The 16,735-nt window shown below is 41.6% G+C and overlaps 1 protein-coding gene across 2 annotated transcripts in view; it reads right to left on the bottom strand.

Moving 5' to 3' along the window:
• Positions 1-16,735, bottom strand: part of LOC140458268 (actin nucleation-promoting factor WASL-like) — a 73,920-nt gene that overhangs the window by 32,433 nt on the left and 24,752 nt on the right. For both annotated transcript variants that reach the window (XM_072552671.1, XM_072552670.1), the window contains exon 2: positions 2,637-2,771. In XM_072552671.1, the coding sequence (XP_072408772.1) occupies positions 2,637-2,771 (135 nt within the window). The remainder of the gene's footprint in view (positions 1-2,636; positions 2,772-16,735) is intronic.

The following is a 16,735-nucleotide window of genomic DNA, read 5'->3' as shown; positions in this document are numbered from 1 at the left end:
TAGAGTCCCATATAGGCTAGACCAGATAAGGATGACAGAATTCCTTCCCTAAAGGACATTTTCGAACCAGATGGGTTTTTCCTGACAATCAACAATGGTTTAATGGTCATCATTAGACCCTTAATTGCAGATTCTTCATTGAATTTGAATTTCACCATCTGTCATGGTAGGATTTGAACTCAGGTCCTCGGAACATTAGCTAAATTGTCTAGATTAATAGTCTGATGATAATACCACTAGGCCACTGCCTCCCCTTACTGAATCATAGTGAACGCTGATGTAACAAAGACTGAAACATGATCAAATTGATTTAATATCAAGAAATGACAGGACAGACAAGATGATATAATAATAATCAGAAACACCTGGAAATGTTCAGGCTTAAATTTCTAACGTGAGACTTCAACTAAAGAAGAAAAAAAAACTCAAGCTTCCACTGGGTTCTGCTCCAGGTCAGTAACAAAAGAACTGAGTGAACAGAAATGTGAGTCATTTTAATGGAAAATGGAAATGTCTCAGAGTCAGAATTGGTAAACAAATATAATGTACATGACTGTTTCATGATCCAGTTTCTCAGGGAAGTCACAAAAGCCAGTGCTAATTTTAATCTGGCACTTCCAAATGACCCAAAAGATACACAGCAACTGGAAACTGCATCACCCAAGGCATAGTAAGCACAAGGTGAGAAAGGTAAACTATGAAATCATAAAATAACTCAAAATGAAGGAAATTGAAAACAAATGCACTGAGATAGACAATTCAACACCTCACTGGAGTGCTCTCTCCTTGGGCTCCATCTCCACTTATTGTTTATTTCTTATCACCTGCTCCCACCCTATTTTCTGCAAAAGAAAATTTTTTTCTAGCAACCATCAGCCTTAAGGAAGGGTCACTAGGCCTAAAACATTAACTCAGGTTTCTCTACACAGATGCTGCCAGACCTGCTGAGCTTTTACAGCAAATTTTGTTTCTGTTCCTTAATAACTTGCCCTTCCAAATAATAAACCACTTGAAACCAGACATTGATATAAATGATATGCAAATCTGAGACTAAAAGGACTTGAAGCAAATCTCTACTGATGCTACACATAGAACACTAAGGAGAGATACTTAGGAGGAGAACAAAGGTGATAACTATAAATAAGTAACTTGATACTGAGGGAGCAGTAGATTGACAAGATAAAATGGTTGCCTGCACTCAAAAAGAAAACAAGTTAACTCGTCTTCATTCCACATAGAATGAAAGCATGAAATTAAACATCAGGAGAAAATTAGAGGATTGTCTCTAATGGAGTAAACAAGAGTCAAAAAGATTCTGAAAGGAAAAGGTCCTTTCTTATTTTTGATCAACTTCCCCAAGCACTAAGTTTATGGGAAGTCTTAGAATGTGTCATACCTTGATTTCTAGAAGGTGTTTGACAAAATAAGCAACATGCATTTGGGGTTTGGGGTTAATTCCAACAAGTTAGCTGATAAGCACAAAACAAAAAAAAGTCATTTGAAGAGTCCTGATGGAACAGAGGGGTAAATAGAGTAAGGTGCTAACCTCAATGGTAAATCACTATAATTTGTTATAGAGTCATAGAGATGTACAGTATGGAAACAGACCCTTCGGTCCCACCCGTCCATGCCAACTAGATATCCCAACCCAATCTAGTCCCTCCCACCTGCCAGCACCCGGCCCATATCCCTCCAAACCCTTCCTATTTATATACCCATCCAAATGCCTCAAAACGGTGATTTACAAAATTTATTACAGTTGTCAAGCTTCCAGATAAAACCAAACCAGAAGGAGCTATGGAAACACAGGAGGCAGCTCAAGAGGTTATAGAGTTAATTTAAAAGAATATTTTAGCAGATGGAGAAATAGCAGTTGAACTTTAATTCAGATAAAAAATTAATTCCGTAAAATAGGTAAAGGAATGTATTTAGGAAAAAATATTTTGTGATTACTGAATCATTTATGCAAAACGGAAAATGATATCTTGCTGTCTTGGTGGAAAACTCAACATGGTCAAAAACTGCAAAGGCAATAGACAGTTTAATTAAATAGTCAAACAGTCGAACCAACTCATAAGATATTGGAAGCAAACTTGATAGAATGCTAGAATACTCATCATAGAGGGCTAGCTAGTGATTGAGTCAAGTAGTAGATATAGTGTAGTAAATCATACAATCAACTCCAGATATCAAAAATCTGAGTTATGAAGAAAGATAAACAAGTTAGGCTTTCATTCTGGTAACAAAATATCTAATAACCTGAGGGCTACACAAGCTAATTAAGAAAATAGCACTTCAGAATACTACTTCAAATAATGAGAATTGGACAAGGTAGACATGGATTCAACCAGGAAAAGACTGATTTAGGATTACTGGCACAAAATAACTCTTAAGAGTTATCTATACGTAAGATGCAGGATACAGAAATGGACTATTTGAGTCTTTTGCCACAAACATTGGATGCATTGCCTTGGAATTATCTACTTATGAACAATTTTAATACAGTAGATTGACAGCCATAAAATGATGAGCTTTACTGAAACCTAAGAATTCCTACTTTTATCACACTAAAAGAAATGGAACTCAAATCCCAAGTATAAAAGATTGTGTGCCAATATGCTTCAAAATGCCCTTACCTTTATATCATAAACGCGGATAAAGTAAGACCTTTGAGGATTGTCTTTAATAAGGCAGGCGACTCCACAGCATTTTTTCGTCCAATGTGAACTGCGCTCTGCAGCAAATACTTGAACAACGGCTGATGATAATGTCTGGAAGTAGAAAATAAATAATTATACATTTAATATTTAACAAGGTAGGAGAAGTGCAGTGCATACCATGGTGATCATTGATGGCTCTCTTATTGTTTGTGATATGTATATAAATGATATAGGACCAAGTAATGAATCTTGGTAGGATGACAGAGTTAAAAAATGAGAGAAGAAAAAAAAAAGAGAAATAAAAAGAGAAAAAGAGAGAAAGAATATCTAGGTTACAGAAAGAGGAGAAAGGTTATGCTGTGGCTGTCGAAAACTTCGAGTTAGGCCATAGCTGGGGTACTCTGCGCAGTTTTGGTTGCCATACTATAGGAAGAATGTGATTATACTTGTGGAGTACAGAGCAGGTACACCTGGGTTGTACCACTTCAGCTATGTAGAGAGGCTGAACAGACTCTGGTTGTTTTCGTTAGAGCAGAGAAGGCTGGTGGGAAACCTGATTGAGGTGTATAAGATTATGAGGGATAGGGACAGGGTAGATAGGAAGCAGCTATTCCCTTTAATTGAAATGTCAGTAATGAGGGGGCATAATTTGAGGATAAGAGGAGCACGTTTAGAGACGACTGAGTAAAGAACTTGTCACCTAGAGTATGGTGGAATCTGGAATACATTGTCCAGGATGGTAGTTAAGGCATTAAGGAAACTTCCTACCTTTTTAAAAGTGCTTGGATGAGTACTTCAAATGTCATAACATTCAATGCAATGGACCAAGAATTGCAAAGTGGAATTAGTATAGTTAGGTAGGCAGACTCAATGATGCAAAACATCTCTTCTGTACTGTATAACTCTAATACATAGAACATATGCTAAATGCTAAGAAATAGGCAGGGTAAGCTTGAAGGTTAACAGTAGCTTGAACATCAGAGATAAATTTGAACACCTTACAGCAAAAAAATAAAGTACAGTACAAGTTTCTCTAGATTGTCCATCTTTCTAGCATCACTTCTACATAACCAACATTTATCTACAAATTTCAGTTAAGTGTCCAAAATACTAACCCTATTGCACTTAACAGCTATATCACAACTCCATTTGTCCCTATCTCTCAGATCTCCAGGCATTTCCCATTCCCTGCAGGGAATGTTTGATACAGTGCTAAAAACTGAAACCCTGATTAATGCTGTCCTACCTAACTAAAGCATAGCAACTCTATCTTCCTTAATTGATATTTGTTAATTCACGATAGATAGTGCAATTAGCCTAGGGTTTTTTTAAAATCAATACGGCTCAACTCAGTTACTCGCAGAGAGGAAGAATACAAATTGTTGAGCAAACAGCTAAGGTGAATTAGAAGTATCAAAAATTGGTAGTTGGTTGGAAACTAATATTGCATGGTTTTAGAAAGCCAATTAAAGTATATATTGCAGATCTACAATAAGCACTCGGCAAATATTGAGTGTGGTGCTGGAAAAGCACAGCCAGTCAGGCAGCATCCGAACAGCAGAAGAATTGACGTTTTGAGCATAAACTCTTCATCAGGAATGAATCTAGTAGCCTAAGGGGGCTGAGATAATTGGGGGGGGGGAAAATGGGGAGAAAGTGGTTGGGAATGCAAGTAGTAGATGAAGGTGGGGTTGAAGGTGATAGGTTGGAAAGGAGGGTGAAGCAGATAGTTGGGAAGGAAGATGGACAGGTGGGACAGTTCAAGAGGGTGGTGCTGAGTTGGAAAGGTTCAATGTGGGATAAGGTGATGGCAGTGGGGGGTTGCGGAGAACGAAGAAGAAATGAGGAAACTGGTGAAATCCACATTGAACGATGTGTTTGGAGGGTCCCAAGGCAGAAGATATGCATTCCTCCCCAAGGCGTCGGGTGGTTAGGGTTTGGCAATAAAAGTTGCCCAGGAAGCGCATGTCCTTGATGGAGTGGGAGGGGGAGGAAAAGTGTTCAGCCACAGGCGGTGGGTTGTTTGGTTCAGGTGTCCCAGAGATGTTCATAAGTTGGCATCCTGTCTCCCCAGCATGCAGAAGACCACAGGTGGGAGCAACAAACACAGATGATGACGTGTGGAAGAACAGGTGAATCTGTCAGATGTGGAAGGAACCTTTGGGGTTTTGGACAGAGGTGAGGGAAGGTGTGGGTGCAGGTTTTGTACTTCTTGCGGTGGCAGGGGAATGTGGCAGGTGGACCTAACAAGGAATGATCTTTCTGGAACGCAGATAGGGTGGGGAGGGAAATATATCTCTGGTGGTTGGGTCCGTTTGCAGGTGGTGTAAATGGCAGAGGATGACACGAAGTATCCGGAGATTGGCGGGGTGGAAGGTGAGGACCAGGGGAACCACGTGAGGACCTTGTTGCGATTGGAGGGGTGGGGTTCAAGGGCAGAGGTTCAGCAAGTGGAGGGGATGCACTGGAGGGCATTATCAATCACATGGGAGGGGAAATTATGGTCTTTGGGACATTCTATGGTGGAATTGGTCCTCTTGGGAGTAGATGCAGTGGAGGGGGAGGAATTGGGATTAAGGGATTGAATCGTTACAGGAGATAGAGTGGGAGGTGGTGTAATCCAGGTTCCTGTGGGAGTTGTTGGGCTTGTAGAAGATGTCCATGTTGAGTCAATCACCAGAAATGGAGATGGAGGGGTACAGGAAGGGGAGGGAGCTGTTCAAGATGGTCCAAGTGAACTAGAGGTTGGGGTGGAAGGTGTTAGTGGAGTTGATGAATTGTTCAATCTCCTAGTGGGAGCATGAGATAACATCAATACAGTCATCAATGTAGCAGAGGAAAAGGTGGGGAATGGCGTTGGTGCAGCTGCAGATGATGAATTGTTCCATGTACCTGAAGAGGCAGGCATAGCCGGGGCACATGGGGGTGCACATAGCTACTCCTTTGGTGTAGAGGAAGTGGGAGGATTGGAAGGAGAAATTGAGGGTGAGGACCAGTTCAATCGAATAAGAACTCTCTAAAACACACGGGATCAATATGGATTTAACCAGTTTCCTCATTTCCCCTCCCCCCATCTTATCCTAGATCCAACCTTCCAACTTGGCACCGTCCTCTTGAACTGTCCTACATGTCCACCTTCCTTCCTACCTATCAGCTCCACCCTCCTCTCTGACCTATCACCTTCATCTACTATCACATTCCTAGCTACCTTCCCCCCACCCCACCTCCCATTTATCTCTCAGCCCTCTTAGGCCACTTGTCTCATTCCTGATGAAGAGCTTTTGCTCAAAACGTAGATTCTCCTGCTCCTCAGATGCTACCTGTCCAGCTGTGCTTTTCCAGAACCACACTCTTCGACTCTGGTTGTCGAGCATCTGGAGTCCTCACTCTATAGCAGGCAAATATTTTCAAAGTACATGACCTAAACATTCTAAAATATTACAGTCGCAAACATACCAGAGGTGACAATATGATACAAGCAGGAAGAAGACACAATGGGAGTTCTCAACAAGACATTTTATGGGCTCCAAAGTCAAAAGCATCAGATAAAAGATAGGCATGGAAACATCCTGTTAATTACCATTGGTTGCCATCCAAGGGGTGATAATCAGTACAGCAAACTTTGTTTTAATCTTCAGCCTATGAACCAGCCTGGTATGACGACTGTTATACCCAGGACTGCACAAAAATACAGAAGGTGGTGTGCACAGTCCAGACCATCATGGAGGCCATACTTCCACCCACAGTCTCCATTTACACAGCTCACTATGAAAAGGCTGCCATCAAAGACCCATCGCACCCTGGTAATGGTCTCCTACAACCTCTTCTGTCAGGCAGAAACCTAACACATGCACCAGCACTTTCAGGAACAGCTTCTATAGGGGGCATTATTAGACTGAAGAATGGACTCTCTAGCCTCAAATAATGCTGACCTTACTAATGTTGATCTCACCTAGCGCACGCCCTGTACAACATAATCTGTATGCCTCTAACTTTTTTTTGATCTGTACATCCTTGCTTACCACAATCTGCCTGTATGGCTGGTAAACAAAGTTTTTCACTCTACTCTGGTAAACATGACAATAAATCAAACCCTCAATAAGCCAGCAAAAATTATACACCTCAAATACTGCAAAGTTTACTGCATTATTCTGTTCAAATATTACAGTTTTTAGAATTTATTTACCTCAGCGCAAACATCCTTGTTCAATCCAATGGCCACACAAATATGAACAGCTGATTCAATTTCAAGTCAATTTATCCTCAAAAACTGCGATCTATTACGATGTCCAAGTCAGTTGAGGGCATAAGTGAGAAGACTCTTTGATGTTAAGTTTTATTTAAAGCAAGGTTGCATTATTATTTTGATGATTTATGCTGCAATCAAAGTTTAACAGATGTGTATATTCCCTGCATTATGTTTCTATTACTTAGACTGTGCAGACCTCTTGGTTATCCCCCAGAATATTTCATCAACCAAGCATACTCCTGGTCCCTGAAGTGCCAGTTAATAAGAAGTTTGCTGTACTCCTTCATGTTGAACACTGCTTGGAGAAAGTGCTGAGGATGGCAAGCACACAGATTCATCTCTAGGTGTAAGACTTGAAGGTTCTAGAAAAAGAACGGCTCTGTGCCACCATGGCTGGCTGAGCTGGCCCCATCCTAAAAGAAACAGCTGCTGGGCTAGGTTTGCAGCAAGTGCTGAAGCAACTAGCAAGTAGGAAAATTCTACTTGGCCTTATCTTCACCAATCTGTCTGCAGATGCATTCACCACTGTGTCATTAGGAGTGACAACCTTGCCCTTGTGAAGGCAGTCCCACCTTCACATTGATGATACTCTTCATCATACCACCTTACTAAATGGGACATACCAAACACATCTGGCAAATCAAAACTGGGCATCCAACACAGGACTACTTGCAAGCCAAACAACAGTAGGAGCATGCAATAAATAGGGTTAAGTGATTCTACAACCAACTGATTGGGCAGGTGCTGCAGCTCTGCCACATCTAGTCATGAATGATGATGGACAATTAAACAACCAACAAAAGGGGGAGGCACCACAAATATTCCCTTCCTCAATAATGAGGGTGTCCAGCACAACTGTGCAAAAGGCAAATGGCAAAAGGCAATTCCCCTTCAGCCAGAAATTCCACGTGGCCAATCATTTTGTACTCTTCTTGACGTCCTTTAGAACTCATACCAGTTCGTCCAATTCGATTCATTTCACAAGATGTCAAGAAATAGCTCGAGACACTGGATTCTACAAAGGCATGACCTCTGACAACATTTCAGCTGCAGTACTGAAGGTTTGTGCACTGGAACTTGCCACATCCCAAGCCAAGCTGTTCTAGTACAGATGGCATCTATCCAATAATATAGAAAAATGCCTAAACAAATCCTGTGCACAAAATGAAAGGCAAATCCAATCTGACTATATGTTGCCCTATCAGACTACTATTTCACCAAAATGATCAAAGATGATATTGACATTGCTATAAAACAGCACTTACTTAGCAATGCCCTGCTCACTGATGTTCAGTTTGGAGCCTACCTGGGGACCCAGCTCCTGACCTCATTACAATTTTGTCCAAATATGGACATAAGAGCTGAACCTCTGAGGTAAAGTGAGATTAACAGACCAAGACATCAAGGCAGCGTTTGTCCTAGTATAGCATCAAAGAGCCTCAGAAACCCAAATCAATGGGAATGGGGAGAAAAATGCTTCACAGTTGGAATCTTATCTCGTTCAAATGGATATGGTTGTAGTTTTTGGGAGGTCAATCATCTCAATGCAAAAATATAACTGCAGAAGTTTCTCAAGGTAGTGTCCCTGACACAACCATCTCCTGCTGCTATATCACTGATATTCCATTCATATTAAAAAGGTAAAAAAAACTGGGAGGTTTGTTCATGACTGCATAATATTCAGCACCATTCACAACAGCACAGATACTGAAGCAGTCCATATCCATATGCAGCAAGACCCGGACAATACTCTGGCTTGGACTGACAAGTAGCAGGTAACATTTGCATCAGGCAAATCCCCATTTCAAACAAGACAGAGTCCAATCATTGCCTGCTAATGTTCAATTGCATTAACATCACTGAATTCCACGCCACGGATATCTTGGGGGTTACTACTGACTAAAATATGAACAATCAGCCACATAAATATTGTGGCTACAAGAGCAGATCACAGACTTCTGCAGTAAGTAACTCACTACCTGTCTCCACAATGCCTGCTCACCAAGGCATGGATCAAGAAAGTGATGGATTACTCTACACTTACCTGGATAGGTGAAGCACCAAGAAGGTAAAGCAGCTCATTTGATTGGGATTCCATGATTACTTTCAACATTCACTGCTTCGCCAATGACATAGTGACAGCAGTTCGTACCATCTACAAGATGCATTACAGCAACTCAACAAGGCTCTTCCAAAACATGCCCATCTTTCTCACATCTCAACAACTGACTCTTTTCAAAACTCCACTTTATACAACTACATTTAAAGTCTCCCGATGTCACAAATAATATCCCCCATCACTGTTACCATGCTATAATATCCTCCTCATTCTGTCTGTAATCTTTGACAGAATAGAGACCATTGACCTCTGCTGCCTCTTTACCATTGGCCAGCCGAACAGGAATGTTCTTAATCTGATATATCCAGTCACATTTGGAGAATCTCTTCCACTGTTCTCATTATTATCTCAAGTTTCTTGAGCTACTTGGTTCACAGTTTCATGTAAATGTTGCTCTTCAACAACATTCTCAAACAATGCCAAGATATACATGCAGACTGAAAAAAACAATTTTTTTCTTATCAAGACTTCACTCAACTACTCTACTGCAACTGTGTTGTGAGTCAGTTTCTCCAAACTCCAGGCCTGACTGACTGGAAATGCCCTCCAATTCAAGAGTGGAAAGATCAAAGCCACTGTGTTTGATCCAGTGCTCAACTTTCACCCCCATATTCTCTCCATCAGAAAGGTTTCACACTTACAACTTATACTATTACCTGTTTCCCACCCATGCCTATGCTTATTTGCAGTCAAAATCTTCATTCATGCTTTTTCGTTGAAACCTAGAGAGAGACTTGACTACCCAATATAAAGCCTGGCTGGTCTCTCATTTCCCAATCTCTATACACTTGAGCTCAAACTGCACCAAAGCGTGCTTCGCCATCACCGTTTGGTTGCTGAACTGCAATGATTCCTGGTTACCAAGATGAATCTTGATTTCCTTCCCTAAAATAGTAACTTTGCATTTACAGGAATATCTGAACAAGATGAGCGGGCAGTATTTCATTCGGATAATTGATAATTCAGTTAATTGATTCAATGCCTCTCCTCTGGGGCTCAGAGTTTTCCGAAGTTTCCTTTTTCCTCACTGTCTGCCTTGCTCCCTCTCTCTGTCTCAGGGTTTGATTTTGAACAGACACACGCTTGTGTGTAAGGGACCTGCAGCATTGCTGAAGACTCCACACCCTCCCGCATCAGTTCAATGGGATTGACAGTGAGCACTTGCTAAGACTGTTCTCAGTTCAGGACACTAGGCAGCAGCACACCACACGTGGTCAGTTAACTGCTCAGGGTGGTCAGAGTCAAGAAACTCTGTACATAATGAGTGAGGGAGAGAATGGTGAGTGGCACACCGTTACTTTTGGTGCATGTGTGGAGATGTCCTGAGGGAGTGAGTATGCTGTGCAGAAGAGATTCAGAGTTATTCAGTATCAGATGTTAGCAAGTATGAGTGCGAGTGGGGAAGATGTTGCAGGAAATAGTGGGTACAGTAGCAGAGATAGGTATCAATGAGAAGATGGTGGCACTTTCACTAGCAGAGTGGAGGTAGTCATGGATTTCTTATATTCTAGGCATTCCTTCAAATGGTTGAGACTGCACTGGGCTGGATGGTAACCCTGGTCCAGATTGGCATGGTTCCAGTAGAATGACATCTTCTGTTGGCCATGGAGAAAAGAATGTCCTGCCTCTGCTTACCCCATCCCCATCAGCAGCAGCATCTTCATATCCCTGCCCACAAAGACAGGCACCAATTTTCCATTGTCTGCCATATCCAGGGCCAATGTCAGGAACGATGCAGGATAGCTCCAGAATGACAGCTCTTGCCTGGGAACACAATACCTTTTTAAAGGTGGTGCTGCACTACACACATTGGTCAATTCTGGGATATCCAGGAAGTGGTGAGTTATCTTGGAAATGGCACATGGTATGATGGTGCTAGAATGTGAGAGATTTACCAAAGGGTAGACCCATAGGCCCCGTTATTTCTATTGCACGATTTGCTACAACATGCATTGCACAGCTACAACATTATAGGAGAACAACCTGTATATGATCTCCTATATTTGAACAGCATGCAAAAATTCAGGCCCAAAACTAACACTTCTCTACATAAAAAAAGTCAGAACAACAGCAGTTTAAAAGGGAGAAGAGCAGATAAAGGAAGCACATGGTGAGGACAGTGCAGGAGAGAGAGAGAGAGAGAGAGAGAGAGATATTTGAATTCATGTATCGCTGGACATCAGAGTGCATCTGGGAAAATTAACAAACAGTGAAATTCACAACTAATCTTGGAGAAACTGTTGGGTGAAGTTCACAGCACAGAATCAGATAAGTTAATTGTTGTTTTAAGTCTGTCCAAGAGAAAGGCTGCAGTAGTGAGTATAGTGGATTCTTTCTTGATATGTTTTTGGAGAGAAGTCTCATGATTAAACTTAAAATATAAGGCATAGCTATTAATTTAACCTGGGTCAGTGTTTGTAGAGGAATAAGACGGTGTTATTTTCTGGGTCTGTAGATTGCGAAGGAGCAAAAATGGCCTTTGCAGTGATATGTACTTCTTGTCAGATGTGGGAGTTTAAAGAGAGTTTAAGGGTTACTGCGGATTATAACTGCTATAAATGCTGTTGAATGCAAATCTTATCAGATCGGATGGATCGGTTGGAGAGACAGATAAAAGCGATGAGGAATTTGCAACAGCAACAGTATGTGATGGATGGCAGTTATAGGAAGGGTTGGGGGGGGGGGGTAGTCTCAGATACAGTCACATAGATGGGTTAACTCCAGGAAGGATGAGAGGGGTCTGCACCTAGGGCAGGAGTCTTTTGTGGATATACCCATTTCAAACAGGTATGCTGTTTTGGAAAATGTAGGGGGTGATGGTTTCTCAGGGGAACATAGCACAACAGCCAAGTTTCTGGTAGAGACTGGCTCTAATGCAACGAGGGGTACGTCGGCTTCCAAGAGATCAACTGTTTTAGGGGATTCTGTAGTCAGAGGTACAGACAGACGTTTCTGTGGCCAGTAGAGAAAAAGCAGAATGGTGTCTTGACTCCCTGGCGCCAGGATCAAGGATGTCTCAGAGAGGGTGCAGAATGTTCTCACGGGGGAAGAGGAGCCAGCAGGAGGTCATTGTCCCCATTGGAAGGGAAATAGTTGAGACTCTGAAGGGAGATTACAGAGAGTTAGGCAGAAATTTAAAAAGGAGGTCCTCAAGGGCAGTAATATCTGGATTACTCCTAGTGCTACAAGCTGGTGAGGGCAGGAATAGGACGATAGAGCAGATGAATGCATGGCTGAGGAGCTGGTGTATGGGAGAAGGATTCACATTTATGGATCATTGGAATCTCTTTTGGGGTAGAAGTGACCTGTACAAGAAGGACGATTGTACCTAAACTGGACGGGGACTAATATACTGGCAGGGAATTTTGCGAGATTTAAACTAGTAAGGTGGAGGGGGGGGGGTGGGGGGAGGTGGGACCCATCGAGATAGTGAGGAAAGAGATCGATCTGAGACGGGTACAGCTGAGAACAGAAGTGAGTCAAACAGTCAGGGTCAAGGTAGGACTAATGAATTAAACTGCATTTATTTCAATGCAAGGAGACTAACATGGAAGGCAGATGAACTCAGGGCATGGTTAGGAACATGGGACTGGGATATCATAGCAATTACGGAAACATGGCTCAGGGATAGGCAGGACTGGCAGCTCAATGTTCCAGGATACAAATGCTACAGGAAGGATAGAAAGGGAGGGGAGTGGCATTTTTGATAAGGGATAGCATTACAGCTGTGCTGAGGGAGGATATTCCCGGAAATACATCCAAGGAAGTTATTTAGTGGAACTGAGAAATAAGAAAGGGATGATCATCTTATTGGGATTGTATTATAGACACCTGAATAGTCAGAGGGAAATTGAGAAACAAACTTGTAAAGAGATCTCCGCTATCTGTAAAAATACTGGGTTGTTATGGTAGGGGATTTTAACTTTCCAAACATCAACTGGGACTGCCATAGTGTTAAAGGTTTAGATGGAGAGGAATTTCTTAAGTGTGTACAAGACAATTTTCTGATTCAGTATGTAGATGTACCTACTAGAGAAGGTGCAAAACGTGACCTACTCTTGGGAAATAAGGCAGGGCAGGTGACTGAGGTATTAGTGGGGGAACACTTTGGGGCCAGCGACCATAATTCTATTAGTTTTAAAATATAGTGATGGAAAAGGATAGACCATATCTAAAAGTTGAAGTTCTAAATTAGAGAAAGGCTAATTTTGACGGTATTAGGCAAGATCTTTCGAAAGCTGATTGGAGGCAGATTTTCGCAGGTAATGGGACGGCTGGAAAATGGGAAGCCTTCAGAAATGAGATAACAAGAATCCAGAGAAAGTATATTCCTGTCAGGGTGAAAGGGAAGGCTGGTAGGTAAAGGGAATGCTGGGTGACGAAAGAAATTGAGGGTTAGGTTAAGAAAAAGAAGGAAGTATATGTCAGGTATAGACAGGATAGATCGAGTGAATCCTTAGAAGAGTATAAAGAAAGTAGGAGTATACTTAAGAGGGAAATCAGGAGAGCAAAAAGGGGACATGACATAGCTTTGGCAAATAGAATTAAGGAGAATCCAAAGGGTTTTTACAAATATATTAAGGACAAAAGGGTAACTAGGGAGAGAATAGGGCCCCTCAAAGATCAGCAAGGTGGCCTTTGTGTGGAACCACAGAAAATGGGGGAGATACTAAATGAATATTTTGCATCAGTATTTACTGTGGAAAAGGACATGGAAGATATAGACTGTAGGGAAATAGATGGTGACATCTTGCAAAATGTCCAGATTACAGAGGACGAAGTGCTGGATGTCTTGAAATAGTTAAAAGTGGATAAATCGCAGGACCTGATCAGGTGTACCTGAGAACTCTGTGGGAAGCTAGAGAAGTGATTGCTGGGCCTCTTGCTGAGATATTTGTATCATCGATAGTCACAGGTGAGGTGCCGGAAGACTGAAGGTTGGCAAACGTGGTGCTACTGTTTAAGAAGGGCGATAAAGACAAGCCAGGGAACTATAGACTGGTGAGCCTGACCTCGGTGCTGGGCAAGTTGTTGGAGAGAATCCTGAGGGACGGGATGTACATGTATTTGGAAAGGCAAGGACTGATTCAGGATAGTCAACATGGCTTTGTGCATGGGAAATCATGTTGCACAAACTTGATTGAGTTTTTTGAAGTAACAAAGAAGATTGATGAGGGCAGAGCAGTAGATGTGATCTATATGGACTTCAGTAAGGCGTTCAACAAGGTTCCCCATGGGAGACTGATTAGCAAGGTTAGATCTCATGGATTACAGAGGGAAATGAGCCATTTGGACACAGAACTGGCTCAAAGGTGGTGGCGGAGGGCTGTTTTTCAGACTGGAGGCCTGTGACCAGTGGAGTGCCACAAGGATCAGTGCTGGGTCCTCTACTTTTTGTCATTTACATAAATGATTTGCATGCAAGTATAAGAGGTACAGTTACGAAGTTTGCAGATGACGCCAAAATTGGGGGGTGTAGTGGACAGCGAAGAGGGTTACCTCAGATTACAACAGGATCTTGACCAGATGGGCAATGGGCAGAGAAGTGGCAGATGGAGTTTAATTCAGATAAATGGGAGGTGCTGCATTTTGGGAAAGCAAATCTTAGCAGGATTTATACACTTAATGGTAAGGACCTAGAGAGTGTTGCTGAACAAAGAGACCTTGGAATGCAGGTTCATAGCTCCTTGAAAGTGGAGTCGCAGGTAGATAGGATAGTGAAGGCGGTGTTTGGTATGCTTTCCTTTATTGGTCAGAATATTGAGTACAGGAGTTGGGAGGTCATGTTGCAGCTGTACAGGACATTGATTAGATCACTGTTGGAATATTGCTGGTTACCTTCCTATCGGAAAGATGTTGTGAAACTTGAAAGGGTTCAGAAGAGATTTACAAGGATATTGCCAGGGTTGAAGGATCTGAGCTACAGGGAGAGGCTGAACAGACTGGGGCTGTTTTCCCTGGAGTGTCGGAGGCTGAGGGGTGACCTTACAGAACTTTACAAAATTATGAGGGGCATGGATAGGATAAATAGGTCAGGGAGTCCAGAACTAGAAGGCATAGGTTTAGGGTGAGAGGGGAAAGATATAAAAGAGACCTAAGGGGCAACTTTTTCACGCAGAGCGTGGTACGTGTATGGAATGAATTGCCAGAGGATGTGGTGGAGGCTGGTACAATTGCAACATTTAAGAGGCATTTGGATGGGTATATGAATAGGAAGGGTTTGGAGGTATATGGGCGGGCTGCTGGCAGGTGGAACTAGATTGAGTTGGGATATCTGGTTGGCATGGACAGGTTGGACCCAAGAGTCTGTTTCCATGCTGTACATCTCTATGACTCTATTTAGAGAAACAATGTGACAAAATGCCTTAAACTTATCCAAAGAGTAATGGCCTATGTATGAAACTTCAAATATTTTCTACTTTATCTTTTGCAATTTTGGATATTTGTGCTGGATTCTCCGGATAAAAAAACCCAACCCGCAATTGGCAGACAAGACGCCAGGCCAGTGAAGGAATAGGAAATGTATACTAGACATATCTGATTTGTGTGCATTGGCTCATTGCCCAGATTCAAACATAAATGCTGAGAAAGAATTAATGCCAGACAGACTTCTGCACGGTTGCTTCTGCCCAAATCACCACAAGAAAACCATAACATATACTATGGAAGATTTTTAAAGAAACATTTGGTAACCTAAGCAAGCAGCACAAACATAAATTTAGCCTCATTAAAATCAATTTAACATACAATCATATCAACCTCTCTAAATTTTATGTGCATAGCAACTAGTCTCAATAGTTTTTAAGAAAGCCATTCTGGATTATTCTATGATCTGAAGAATTGTTAATATCAGACCGGGTATTAATACAAGCCACTAAAATCTTTCAAAAGATTAACGTAAGTAGGAGTCATCACTTGTCGTGTTGATAAAAAAATTCAGAATACAATTGAAAAAGATTTAAAAAAAGATTATCACGTAACCTAACTTTAACCACAGAAAACGTTGGAGAAACTCAGCAGGTTTTGCAGCATCTGTGGACTGAGAAACAGAGTTAGCATTTGAGTTTTGTAGTCGTCATATTAGACTTGAAACGTTAAACTTGGTTTCTTTCTCCACAGATATTGTCAGACTAGCTAAATTTCTCCAGAATTTGTTTCAGATGTCCAACATTGGTAGTATTTTGCTTTTACGTATATATTTCAACATTTGCTGAAACAATGCTATTGCCAACAACCTTCTGAGAAATAGAGAAAACAAAACTTTGACCCGAAACAGAACCTTCAAGTCATGGTTTGAGAATGAACTTTCCTTCAGTAATTCCCAATCAAAACAATTTCTTAAAGAATGGTCACTGCTGTTACTTAAGCAAATATAACGACCAAAGCACATGGGAACATCCAACAAACACCACCGTTTTGGGAGCTCTTGCTGCTAAAAGAATGTCAGGATGCAAAGAACTCGTCAGAAGAGGTCATTTTCAGAATGTGCAAAAGCATCTTGCATGCTCAACTTCAGAAAAAGAACCTCAAATTATGACCTCAGTGGAGAAAATGGGCAATAATTTTGTACTTGTGATTTGCATTGGGGCTTGAATCGAAAAATTTTGACTCAGGAGTTCTAATCAATTGTACCAAACTGACATCTCAAATTGGAATTCCCGACATCACAGACTTAGTTTTAAAAATAGCCCACTCTGCCAATATGTT

The sequence above is a fragment of the Chiloscyllium punctatum genome, chromosome 32 (assembly GCF_047496795.1).
Source record: "Chiloscyllium punctatum isolate Juve2018m chromosome 32, sChiPun1.3, whole genome shotgun sequence".
NCBI lineage: Eukaryota > Metazoa > Chordata > Chondrichthyes > Orectolobiformes > Hemiscylliidae > Chiloscyllium > Chiloscyllium punctatum.
The sequence above is the reverse complement of the archived record's forward strand: the minus strand, read 5'-3'. Positions and strand labels throughout refer to the sequence as shown.